The 15131-nt window shown below is 45.1% G+C and overlaps 1 protein-coding gene across 1 annotated transcript in view; it reads right to left on the minus strand.

Annotated features, from left to right (window-relative positions):
- Positions 1 to 15131, minus strand: part of LOC130331910 (transcription factor Sox-6-like) — a gene marked incomplete in the record, with an annotated part of 403713 nt that overhangs the window by 14309 nt on the left and 374273 nt on the right. Inside the window, 1 exon segment of the mRNA XM_056553725.1 lies at positions 7441 to 7590. Coding sequence (XP_056409700.1) covers positions 7441 to 7590 — 150 coding nt within the window.

The following is a 15131-nucleotide window of genomic DNA, read 5'->3' on the forward strand; positions in this document are numbered from 1 at the left end:
TCACATGTCATTATATTACTATCATATCAGTGATGTCATACAGGAGGTGGGGCTGTGATCACATGTCATTATATTACTATTATATTATATCAGTGATGTCATACAGGGGGCGGGGCTGTCATCACATGTCATTATATTACTATCATATCAGTGATGTAATACTGGGGGTGGGGCTGTCATCAAATGTCATTATATTACTATTATATCAGTGATGTCATACAGGGGGCGGGGCTGTCATCACGTCATTATATTACTATCATATCAGTGATGTCATACAGGGGGCGGGGCTGTCATCAGATGTCATTATATTACTATTATATCAGTGATGTCATACAGGGGCGGGGCTGTGATAACATGTCATTATATTATTATTATATTATATCCGTGATGTCATACAGGGGTGGGGCTGTGATCACGCCATTATACTTCTATTATATCATATCAGTGATGTCATACTGGGGGGGGGGCTATGATCACATGTCATTATATTACTATTTTATTATATCAGTGATGTCATACAGGGGGCAGGGCTGTGATCACATGTCATTATATTACTATCATATCAGTGATGTCATACAGGGGGCGGGGCTGTCATCACATGTCATTATATTAATATCGTATCACTGATGTGATACAGGGGGCGGGGCTGTCATCACATGTCATTATATTACTATCGTATCACTGATGTCATACAGGGGGCGGGGCTGTCATCACATGTCATTACATTACTATCATATCAGTGATGTCATACAGGGGGTGGGGCTGTCATCACATGTCATTATATTACTATTATATTATATCAATGATGTCATACAGGGGGCGGGGCTGTCATCACATGTCATTATATTACTATCGTATCAGTGATGTCATACAGGAGCTGGGGCTGTCATCACATGTCATTATATTACTATTATATTATATCAGTGATGTCATACAGGGGGCGGGGCTATGATCACATGTCATTATATTACTATTATATCAGTGATGTCATACAGGAGGTGGGGCTGTGATCACATGTCATTATATTACTATCATATCAGTAATGTCATACTGGGGGTGGGGATGTCATCAAATGTCATTATATTACTATTATATCAGTGATGTCATACAGGGGGCGGGGCTGTGATCACATGTCATTATATTACTATCATATCAGTGATGTCATACTTGGGGTGGGGCTGTCATCACATGTCATTATATTACTATCATATCAGTGATGTCATACAGGAGGTGGGGCTGTGATCACATGTCATTATATTACTATTATATCAGTGATGTCATACAGGAGGTGGGGCTGTGATCACATGTCATTATATTACTATCATATCAGTAATGTCATACTGGGGGTGGGGATGTCATCAAATGTCATTATATTACTATTATATCAGTGATGTCATACAGGGGGCGGGGCTGTGATCACATGTCATTATATTACTATCATATCAGTGATGTCATACTTGGGGTGGGGCTGTCATCACATGTCATTATATTACTATCATATCAGTGATGTCATACAGGAGGTGGGGCTGTGATCACATGTCATTATATTACTATTATATCAGTGATGTCATACTGGGGGTGGGGCTGTCATCACATGTCATTATATTACTATCGTATCAGTGATGTCATACAGGGGCGGGGCTGTCATCACATGTCATTATATTACTATCATATCAGTGATGTCATACAGGGGGCGGGGCTGTCATCAGATGTCATTATATTACTATTATATCAGTGATGTCATACAGGGGGCGGGGCTGTGATCACATGTCATTATATTACTATTATATCAGTGATGTCATACTGGGGGTGGGGCTGTCATCACATGTCATTATATTACTATCGTATCAGTGATGTCATACAGGGGGCGGGGCTGTCATCACATGTCATTATATTACTATTATATCAGTGATGTCATACAGGGGGCGGGGCTGTGATCACATGTCATTATATTACTATTATATTATATCAGTGATGTCATACAGGGGGCGGGGCTGTGATCACATGTCATTATATTACTATTATATTATATCAGTGATGTCATACAGGAGGCGGGGCTGTGATCACATGTCATTATATTACTATTATATTATATCAGTGATGTCATCCAGGGGGCGGGGCTGTGATCACGTCATTATATTACTACTATATCAGTGATGTCATCCAGGGGGCGGGGCTGTCATCACATGTCATTATATTACTATTATATTATATCAGTGATGTCATCCAGGGGGCTGGGCTGTGATCACATGTCATTATATTACTATTATATCAGTGATGTCATACAGGGGGCGGGGCTGTGATCACATGTCATTATATTACTATTATATCAGTGATGTCATAAAGGGGGCGGGGCTGTGATCACGTCATTATATTACTATTATATCAGTGATGTCATACTGGGGGCGGTGCTGTGATCACATGTCATTATATTACTATGATATTATATCAGTGATGTCATACAGGGGCGGTGCTGTGATCACATGTCATTATATTACTATTATATTATATCAGTGATGTCATACAGGGGGCGGGGCTGTGATCCCATGTCATTAAATTACTATTTAATCATATCAGTGATGTCATACACGGGGCGGGGCTGTGATCACGTCATTATATTACTATTATATTATATCAGTGATGTCATACAGGGGGCGGGGCTATGATCACGCCATTATACTTCAATGATATAATATCAGTGATGTAATACAGGGGGTGGGGCTGTGATCACATGTCATTATATTACTATCATATCAGTGATGTCATACTTGGGGTGGGGCTGTCATCACATGTCATTATATTACTATCATATCAGTGATGTCATACAGGAGGTGGGGCTGTGATCACATGTCATTATATTACTATTATATTATATCAGTGATGTCATACAGGGGGCAGGGCTGTGATCACATGTCATTATATTACTATTATATCAGTGATGTCATACAGGGGGCGGGGCTGTGATCACATGTCATTATATTACTATCATATCAGTGATGTCATACTTGGGGTGGGGCTGTCATCACATGTCATTATATTACTATCATATCAGTGATGTCATACAGGAGGTGGGGCTGTGATCACATGTCATTATATTACTATTATATCAGTGATGTCATACTGGGGGTGGGGCTGTCATCACATGTCATTATATTACTATCGTATCAGTGATGTCATACAGGGGGCGGGGCTGTCATCACATGTCATTATATTACTATCGTATCAGTGATGTCATACAGGGGGCGGGGCTGTCATCACATGTCATTATATTACTATCATATCAGTGATGTCATACAGGGGGCGGGGCTGTCATCACATGTCATTATATTACTATTATATTATATCAGTGATGTCATACAGGGGGCGGGGCTGTCATCAGATGTCATTATATTACTATTATATCAGTGACGTCATACAGGGGGCGGGGCTGTGATCACATGTCATTATATTACTATTATATCAGTGATGTCATACTGGGGGTGGGGCTGTCATCACATGTCATTATATTACTATCGTATCAGTGATGTCATACAGGGGGCGGGGCTGTGACCACCTCTCAGACATGATATAGGGGTCAGTTGTTAGCAGTAATAGATGTATAGTTCCTGTAGTATAAGTTGGATCACTCTAGGATTGCGGTAGGGGCCTGTACCATGTGACTGGCGTTTTGTGCTTTCATAAAGCCGCATGTCTGTCGCTGTTTCTCACAGGTTACTATTAGATGGATCTTGGGATTCTGGCAGAATATCGGAGGTTTTATTTATTTGCAGCACATGGTGAATGCAGTGAAATGTGTCCCGGCAGATGGTCGTCTGTTTCTGGAGCCAGCCATGTTTTCTTTGTGGAAAGCAACAATACGTTTCCCTTATATTGATGTGACACTGTGTAATCCCCTACAAACAGACGGTGCCATAACTGGATCCACTCAACGTTACACCGACTGTGTACAGCTAGGGATCCACTCCGCCGGACATCACAGCTCAGGGTACACTACGTTCCTGCCCCCATTAATCCTATCCATCGCCAACCCACAGAAAATGGCCCACGTAGGATGCCGACAACCGGAGCAGGATGCCGATGGATGCAATAAACAGGGGTAGGAAAACAAGGTGGTCGTACCCTTGGTGGGACCATCACCATGGATAACTGAGCGTCTGCCGGTAAAACTGTGGTCAGGGTGGGCTTGGGGTAAAAGTGTAAAATCTAAACTGCATCCTGTACCTGAAGTTTTATTCGTGCATCATGGAAAGGTTTGTACAGGATTTCAGCCTCTGGATGTAAACAAGAATGTTGTCATTCACTGTCAGCAATCGTACAGATGTGAAGGGTGAATCTCCCCTGTATGCGGAGCGTCGGCCTCCATATCAGACAGGGCTAAGGCTGCTCGTGTTATTTCACTTCTCCGCAGAGCCCCATAACATTTTGTGTACTTTGCCCTTTTTTAGGTCATTCCCCCCCGCCTGGCGGTTTGTGCGGATGTGACCGCACATCTGTCCTTCACCTAACGCCGCTCTGCCGTAGACACATTCCACTTTCTAGGCGTTGACTGTCATCTAGTAAATAAGTGATCCCCCTGGCTGCAGGAGCACGGAGCGTCTCTTACGTTGCAGCATCGTCTGGAGAAATCGCAGTCCGGAATGGAGTGTCTGAGACACGTTTTCTTACCAAATCAATCAGACATCTCCATGGTGACCCATTTCTTTATTAAAGAATTTTCTTAGATTTTTTTCCTTAATATTTTAATGTCCTTTTATAAGTGGATGAAGCTGTTGTGAAGGTGCTGGGGAGATGGTGACATGAGCGGTACACCGGATACGTACAGCCCTCGGTATAAGGTGTACACCGGATACGTACAGCCCTCGGTATAAGGTGTACACCGGATACGTACAGCCCTCGATATAAGGTGTACACCGGATACGTACAGTCCTCGGTATAAGGTGTACACCGGATACGTACAGTCCTCGGTATATGGTGTACACCGGATACGTACAGTCCTCGGTATAAGGTGTACACCGGATACGTACAGCCCTCGGTATAAGGTGTACACCGGATACGTACAGCCCTCGATATAAGGTGTACACCGGATACGTACAGTCCTCGGTATAAGGTGTACACCGGATACGTACAGCCCTCGGTATAAGGTGTACACCGGATACGTACAGTCCTCGGTATAAGGTGTACACCGGATACGTACAGTCCTCGGTATAAGGTGTACACAGGATACGTACAGCCCTCGGTATAAGGTGTACACCGGATACGTACAGTCCTCGATATAAGGTGTACACCGGATACGTACAGCCCTCGATATAAGGTGTACACCGGATACGTACAGCCCTCGATATAAGGTGTACACCGGATACGTACAGTCCTCGGTATAAGGTGTACACCGGATACGTACAGCCCTCGGTATAAGGTGTACACCGGATACGTACAGTCCTCGGTATAAGGTGTACACCGGATACGTACAGCCCTCGGTATAAGGTGTACACCGGATACGTACAGTCCTCGGTATAAGGTGTACACCGGATACGTACAGTCCTCGGTATAAGGTGTACACCGGATACGTACAGCCCTCGGTATAAGGTGTACACCGGATACGTACAGTCCTCGGTATAAGGTGTACACCGGATACGTACAGTCCTCGGTATAAGGTGTACACCGGATACGTACAGTCCTCGGTATAAGGTGTACACCGGATACGTACAGTCCTCGGTATATGGTGTACACCGGATACGTACAGTCCTCGGTATAAGGTGTACACCGGATATGTACAGCCCTCGGTATAAGGTGTACACCAGATACGTACAGTCCTCGGTATAAGGTGTACACCGGATACGTACAGTCCTCGGTATAAGGTGTACACCGGATACGTACAGTCCTCGGTATAAGGTGTACACCGGATACGTACAGTCCTCGGTATAAGGTGTACACCGGATATGTACAGCCCTCGGTATAAGGTGTACACCGGATATGTACAGTCCTCGGTATAAGGTGTACACCGGATATGTACAGCCCTCGGTATAAGGTGTACACCGGATACGTACAGTCCTCAGTATAAGGTGTACACCGGATATGTACAGCCCTCGGTATAAGGTGTACACCGGATATGTACAGCCCTCGGTATAAGGTGTACACCAGATACGTATAAGGTTCAACTTTAAAGAACAGGTCTTTCATCATGGATAGGGTATATTGTACAATAGTCACCAGACTGGAGGAGATTGTACAATAGTCATCAGACTGGAGGAGATTGTACAATAGTCATCAGACTGGAGGAGATTGTACAATAGTCATCAGACTGGAGGAGATTGTACAATAGTCATCAGACTGGAGGAGATTGTACAATAGTCATCAGACTGGAGGAGATTGTACAATAGTCATCAGACTGGAGGAGATTGTACAATAGTCATCAGACTGGAGGAGATTGTACAATAGTCATCAGACTGGAGGAGATTGTACAATAGTCATCAGACTGGAGGAGATTGTACAATAGTCATCAGACTGGAGGAGATTGTACAATAGTCATCAGACTGGAGGAGATTGTACAATAGTCATCAGACTGGAGGAGATTGTACAATAGTCATCAGACTGGAGGAGATTGTACAATAGTCATCAGACTGGAGGAGATTGTACAATAGTCATCAGACTGGAGGAGATTGTACAATAGTCATCAGACTGGAGGAGATTGTACAATAGTCACCAGACTGGAGGAGATTGTACAATAGTCATCAGACTGGAGGAGATTGTACAATAGTCATCAGACTGGAGGAGATTGTACAATAGTCATCAGACTGGAGGAGATTGTACAATAGTCACCAGACTGGAGGAGATTGTACAATAGTCATCAGACTGGAGGAGATTGTACAATAGTCATCAGACTGGAGGAGATTTGTACAATAGTCATCAGACTGGAGGAGATTGTACAATAGTCATCAGACTGGAGGAGATTGTACAATAGTCATCAGACTGGAGGAGATTGTACAATAGTCATCAGACTGGAGGAGATTGTACAATAGTCATCAGACTGGAGGAGATTGTACAATAGTCACCAGACTGGAGGAGATTTGTACAATAGTCATCAGACTGGAGGAGATTGTACAATAGTCATCAGACTGGAGGAGATTGTACAATAGTCATCAGACTGGAGGAGATTGTACAATAGTCATCAGACTGGAGGAGATTGTACAATAGTCATCAGACTGGAGGAGATTGTACAATAGTCATCAGACTGGAGGAGATTGTACAATAGTCACCAGACTGGAGGAGATTGTACAATAGTCATCAGACTGGAGGAGATTGTACAATAGTCATCAGACTGGAGGAGATTGTACAATAGTCATCAGACTGGAGGAGATTGTACAATAGTCACCAGACTGGAGGAGATTGTACAATAGTCACCAGATTGGCATTTCTTGCAGGATAGAGGGAAGTGTTTTTTACCTTAATTTGTGTGACCGGACTGGTCCCTCTCTTCTCGCTCTTCATCATAGTGGGGGACAGGGCTCCAGTAGAGTTTGGAGGCTGAGGCGTGGATGGCATCTTGGCCCCTGGAGACACCTGCATGCTGGCGAGCTGCGCGGCATAGATCTGCTGTAAAAGAAATATCAGATGAAGTTCTGGGATCTTAGGGTCCCTTGGTCACATAGAACAATGACTGTGGCTATAACTGCATATTGTGATCTTGGGACGTCCTGTAACACAACAGATTAGTCACCGATAAAGGATTTATACTACTCTATAACAGGTGGAGAAGACTTTAGTGATTCCCTTTACGTATTTTCCACAGAAACTTGGGCCAGCCGACGGACAAATTGATTGAAGCCAAAGTGGACTCCATTGGATGTTTTGGGACATTCTCAGGTTATTCTGGGGGTTGGGGCTTAGTTGTTCTTATTTTTCTTTTCAAATGCTCTGGATTCACATGATATTTTTGCTTCCTCTGGTGAAAATGTCCTAAAACGACAGCTCGGAGGGATTTCTTTTTCTCTCTCAAGTAAAAAAATGAAAAGTCTGTAGAGACCTAGTTAAGAAACATTATTTGCCACTGTACTAAATAAAATATGCAAATCTGTGATACTTTATTTATGCAGCCGAATATTCAGCAATGGAGACAATGAGTAATTGGGTTCAGACGACAGAGACACAAAGAGGTGACTGGGAGGCCAATCCCACTTTGCTTTGGTGTTGTTGCTGCAAAAAAACTAAAAATTGTGCAAAGAAAAAAAATAGATCTGAAAATAAAAAAAAATCCTCATCCCCCCCGCCCGCTGTTAAGTCTTCTCGCTGTAATTAATTAACATAGCCGCGTCTGATCAACATATTGCTCCTAATTAGCGTCCCCTGAAAAGATGGATGTGAGGCGTGCAGGTTCCCCCAATGAGACAGCGAGGCCACCGCACTCACAACATAAAGATGAGCAAAGTCAAGAATGAAAGGTAAGACAAATAGCAACTGGCAGACGCGGTGTCCGAACCATGTGACAGCGCCAGAGGCAAACCGAGGCTTCTGCCAGTGGTGTGTGCCAGGGACACAGATGCTGCAACTTAAAAATATCTCCTACATCTGTGAAGGATGGGGATCGTGAGATGAGGGGGACCGTACTGCTCCACCGGGCGCGCGTCACAAAGCAGATGTCTAAAGGCCTGGCGCACGGACCCCTGACCGCCACGCAGCAATGGGTCACCTTCCCACATAACCGAGGCACGAATGACCAAAGCCTACGCGTAACCTATAACCCAGTGCACAGGAACACCCACTGCCAGTATAGTGGACACTGCTCGTGGAGTCGGTAAACCACGCTGATCCCCAATAATCTCTCCCGTCAGGACACGTTGGGCCCCACATGACAGGAATATGGCTCTAATAATTCTCAGCTGGATTAGAGAGACATGGACTGAACACTACCAGGATAACCAAACCATATGCGGGTGTAGTCTCCATCCATAGAAGTCATTGTCCTCTAATACATACGGCAGCTGATCGTCCGCTGCGGGGAGGGGATGTCCTGCTCCCTCCGGACACGTGATATAAATCCACACTGAGGATCCTGACCTCCTCTGGGGGAAATGATACGATTCCGGAAAGAGACATCGTAGAAGAATTAACAATTAACGTTGCAGCGTCTCCTCTGTGGATTTTATTTCTCTCTGTCTTGGAGAAATATGGATTCCAGTAACTGTAGAGAGAAGCTCATTGTGCTCCCCCCAAAGGAAGTGATCCCTGCGCCGCACATGACCCAAAGGGGTACTGGACCCCTCCGGAGAGGAGGAGGAGGAACACGGCAAAAATATAGACATCTTATCTGGGCTACAGGACACTGACACTTGGGGTACAGGATAATAACACTCGGGGTACAGGACACTGACACTTGGGGTACAGGATAATAACACTCGGGGTACAGGACAGTGACACTCGGGGTACAGGATGATAACACTCGGGGTACAGGATGATAACACTCGGGGTACAGGATGATAACACTCGGGGTACAGGATGATAACACTCGGGGTACAGGATGATAACACTCGGGGTACAGGATGATAACACTCGGGGTACAGGACACTGACACTTGGGGTACAGGATAATAACACTCGGGGTACAGGATGATAACACTCGGGGTACAGGACAGTGACACTTGGGGTACAGGATGATAACACTCGGGGTACAGGACAGTGACACTTGGGGTACAGGATGATAACACTCGGGGTACAGGATGATAACACTCGGGGTACAGGATGATAACACTCGGGGTACAGGATGATGACACGCTTACACTTGGGGTACAGGATGGTGACACTCAGGGTACAGGACAGTGACACTTGGGGTACAGGATGATAACACTCGGGGTACAGGATGATAACACTCGGGGGTACAGGATGATAACACTCGGGGGTACAGGACACTGACACTTGGGGTACAGGATGATAACACTCGGGGTACAGGACACTGACACTTGGGGTACAGGATGATAACAATCTGGGTACAGGATGATAACACTCGGGGTACAGGACAGTGACACTTGGGGTACAGGATGATAACACTCAGGGTACAGGATGATAACACTCGGGGTACAGGATGATAACACTCGGGGTACAGGATGGTGACACGCTTACACTCGGGGTACAGGACGGGGACACGCTTACACTTGGGGTACAGGACGGTGACACGCTTACACTTGGGGTACAGGACGGTGACATGCTTACACTTGGGGTACAGGACGGTGACACTTGGGGTACAGGACGGTGACACTTGGGGTACAGGATGGTGACACTTGGGGTACAGGACGGTGACACGCCTACACTTGGGGTACAGGACGGTGACACGCCTACACTTGGGGTACAGGACGGTGACACGCCTACACTTGGGGTACAGGACGGTGACACGCCTACACTTGGGGTACAGGACGGTGACACGCTTACACTTGGGGTACAGGACGGTGACACGCTTACACTTGGGGTACAGGACGGTGACACGCTTACACTTGGGGTACAGGACGGTGACACTTGGGGTACAGGACGGTGACACGCTTACACTTGGGTTACAGGACGGTGACACGCTTACACTTGGGGTACAGGACGGTGACACGCTTACACTTGGGGTACAGAACGGTGACACGCTTACACTTGGGGTATAGGACGGTGACACGCTTACACTTGGGGTACAGGACGGTGACACGCTTACACTTGGGGTACAGGACGGTGACACTTGGGGTACAGGACGGTGACACGCTTACACTTGGGTTACAGGACGGTGACACGCTTACACTTGGGGTACAGGACGGTGACAAGCTTACACTTGGGGTACAGGACGGTGACACGCTTACACTTGGGGTACAGGACGGTGACACGCTTACACTTGGGGTATAGGACGGTGACACTTGGGGTACAGGACGGTGACACGCTTACACTTGGGGTACAGGACGGTGACACTTGGGGTACAGGACGGTGACACGCTTACACTTGGGGTACAGGACGGTGACACGCTTACACTTGGGGTACAGGACAGTGACACGCTTACACTTGGGGTACAGGACGGTGACACGCTTACACTTGGGGTACAGGACGGTGACACTTGGGGTACAGGACGGTGACACGCTTACACTTGGGGTACAAGACGGTGACACGCTTACACTTGGGGTACAAGACGGTGACACGCTTACACTTGGGGTACAAGACGGTGACACTTGGGGTACAGGACGGTGACACTTGGGGTACAGGACGGTGACACGCTTACACTTGGGGTACAGGACGGTGACACGCTTACACTTGGGGTACAGGACGGTGACACGCTTACACTTGGGGCACAGGACGGTGACACGCTTACACTTGGGGTACAGGACGGTGACACGCTTACACTTGGGGTACAGGACGGTGACACGCTTACACTTGGGGTACAGGACGGTGACACGCTTACACTTGGGGTACAGGACGGTGACACGCTTACACTTGGGGTACAGGACGGTGACACGCTTACACTTGGGGTACAGGACGGTGACACGCTTACACTTGGGGTACAGGATGGTGACACGCTTACACTTGGGGTACAGGACGGTGACACACTTACACTTGGGGTACAGGACGGGGCACTTGGGGTACAGGACGGTGACACTTGGGGTACAGGACGGTGACAAGCTTACACTTGGGGTACAGGACGGTGACACTTGGGGTACAGGACAGTGACACTTGGGGTACAGGACGGTGACACTTTGGGTACAGGACGGTGACACTTGGGGTACAGGACGGTGACACTTGGGGTACAGGACGGTGACACCACTATGTAGTATATAATCTGGCGCGCACTCATCCCCTTTCTCGGTAGCAGAACACGTGTAGCGCAGTATCATTCCATCATTTCTGTATCGGACATTCGGATGTAGCAGAGCCGGCTGTGTGATCACTACTTCTATAGGGTAGACATAGGAAATATATCTTGTGTCTCCAGTGAGATATCAAAGCCGCAGAGGAGACGATCAACTATTAATGGGGACGATATGAATAGGAAATCATTTTCAATATTTAAAGTAGCCGCACAATCACCGGTCGTGTGTACATAAAGAGAATACCGCAGCCCGCGACAAACACAAAAGCCTCTGATATTCAAATCCGCCTCCTTTCATGCCTGTGATGTGACGGAACGCGGCCGCAACCTCCTCCACAGAAGAACTTCACAAGAAAGGCAAAAACTTCTGCCCTGTCACAGCACGAAAGGCGCAGGTCACATGACCACGCCGGGAACAAAGGCGACGCTACTACATATGTACCACAGATAATGTATAGAAGAGACCTGCAGTCCTATGTAACACCACAGATAATGTATAGAAGAGACCTGCAGTCCTATGTAACACCACAGATAATGTATAGAAGAGACCTGCAGTCCTATGTAACACCACAGATAATGTATAGAAGAGACCTGCAGTCCTATGTAACACCACAGATAATGTATAGAAGAGACCTGCAGTCCTATGTAACACCACAGATAATGTATAGATGAGACCTGCAGTCCTATGTAACACCACAGATAACACAGTGATAACTCTCTGAGTACAGATAATGTATAGATGTGACCTGCAGTCCTATGTAACACCACAGATAACACAGTGATAACTCTCTGAGTACAGATAATGTATAGATGTGACCTGCAGTCCTATGTAACACCACAGATAACAGTGATAACTCTCTGAGTACAGATAATGTATAGATGTGACCTGCAGTCCTATGTAACACCACAGATAACAGTGATAACTCTCTGAGTACAGATAATGTATAGATGTGACCTGCAGTCCTATGTAACACCACAGATAACACAGTGATAACTCTGAGTACAGATAATGTATAGATGTGACCTGCAGTCCTATGTAACACCACAGATAACAGTGATAACTCTCTGAGTACAGATAATGTATAGATGTGACCTGCAGTCCTATGTAACACCACAGATAACAGTGATAACTCTCTGAGTACAGATAATGTATAGATGTGACCTGCAGTCCTATGTAACACCACAGATAACAGCGATAACTCTCTGAGTACAGATAATGTATAGATGTGACCTGCAGTCCTATGTAACACCACAGATAACAGTGATAACTCTCTGAGTACAGATAATGTATAGATGTGACCTGCAGTCCTATGTAACACCACAGATAACAGAGTGATAACTCTCTGAGTACAGATAATGTATAGATGTGACCTGCAGTCCTATGTAACACCACAGATAACAGTGATAACTCTCTGAGTACAGATAATGTATAGATGTGACCTGCAGTCCTATGTAACACCACAGATAACACAGTTATATCTCTCTGAGTACAGATAATGTATAGATGTGACCTGCAGTCCTATGTAACACCACAGATAACAGTGATAACTCTCTGTGTACAGATAATGTATAGATGTGACCTGCAGTCCTATGTAACACCACAGATAACAGTGATAACTCTCTGAGTACAGATAATGTATAGATGTGACCTGCAGTCCTATGTAACACCACAGATAACACAGTGATAACTCTCTGAGTACAGATAATGTATAGATGTGACCTGCAGTCCTATGTAACACCACAGATAACAGTGATAACTCTCTGTGTACAGATAATATATAGATGTGACCTGCAGTCCTATGTAACACCACAGATAACACAGTGATATCTCTCTGAGTACAGATAATGTATAGATGTGACCTGCAGTCCTATGTAACACCACAGATAACACAGTGATATCTCTCTGAGTACAGATAATGTATAGATGTGACCTGCAGTCCTATGTAACACCACAGATAACAGTGATAACTCTCTGAGTACAGATAATGTATAGATGTGACCTGCAGTCCTATGTAACACCACAGATAACACAGTGATAACTCTCTGAGTACAGATAATGTATAGATGTGACCTGCAGTCCTATGTAACACCACAGATAACACAGTGATATCTCTCTGAGTACAGATAATATATAGATGTGACCTGCAGTCCTATGTAACACCACAGATAACACAGTGATAACTCTCTGAGTACAGATAATGTATAGATGTGACCTGCAGTCCTATGTAACACCACAGATAACAGTGATATCTCTCTGAGTACAGATAATGTATAGATGTGACCTGCAGTCCTATGTAACACCACAGATAATGTATAGATGAGACCTGCAGTCCTATGTAACACCACAGATAACAGTGATAACTCTGAGTACAGATAATGTATAGATGTGACCTGCAGTCCTATGTAACACCACAGATAACAGTGATAACTCTCTGAGTACAGATAATGTATAGATGTGACCTGCAGTCCTATGTAACACCACAGATAACAGTGATAACTCTCTGAGTACAGATAATGTATAGATGTGACCTGCAGTCCTATGTAACACCACAGATAACACAGTGATAACTCTCTGAGTACAGATAATGTATAGATGAGACCTGCAGTCCTATGTAACACCACAGATAACAGTGATAACTCTCTGAGTACAGATAATGTATAGATGTGACCTGCAGTCCTATGTAACACCACAGATAACACAGTGATATCTCTCTGAGTACAGATAATGTATAGATGTGACCTGCAGTCCTATGTAACACCACAGATAACACAGTGATAACTCTCTGAGTACAGATAATGTATAGATGTGACCTGCAGTCCTATGTAACACCACAGATAACACAGTGATATCTCTCTGAGTACAGATAATGTATAGATGTGACCTGCAGTCCTATGTAACACCACAGATAACACAGTGATAACTCTGAGTACAGATAATGTATAGATGTGTCCTGCAGTCCTATGTAACACCACAGATAATGTATAGATGTGACCTGCAGTCCTATGTAACACCACAGATAACACAGTGATAACTCTCTGAGTACAGATAATGTATAGATGTGACCTGCAGTCCTATGTAACACCACAGATAACACAGTGATAACTCTCTGAGTACAGATAATGTATAGATGTGACCTGCAGTCCTATGTAACACCACAGATAACACAGTGATAACTCTCTGAGTACAGATAATGTATAGATGTGACCTGCAGTCCTATGTAACACCACAGATAACACAGTGATAACTCTCTGAGTACAGATAATGTATAGATGTGACCTGCAGTCCTATGTAACACCACAGATAACACAGTGATATC

Source organism: Hyla sarda, unplaced genomic scaffold, assembly GCF_029499605.1.
Source record: "Hyla sarda isolate aHylSar1 unplaced genomic scaffold, aHylSar1.hap1 scaffold_36, whole genome shotgun sequence".
NCBI lineage: Eukaryota > Metazoa > Chordata > Amphibia > Anura > Hylidae > Hyla > Hyla sarda.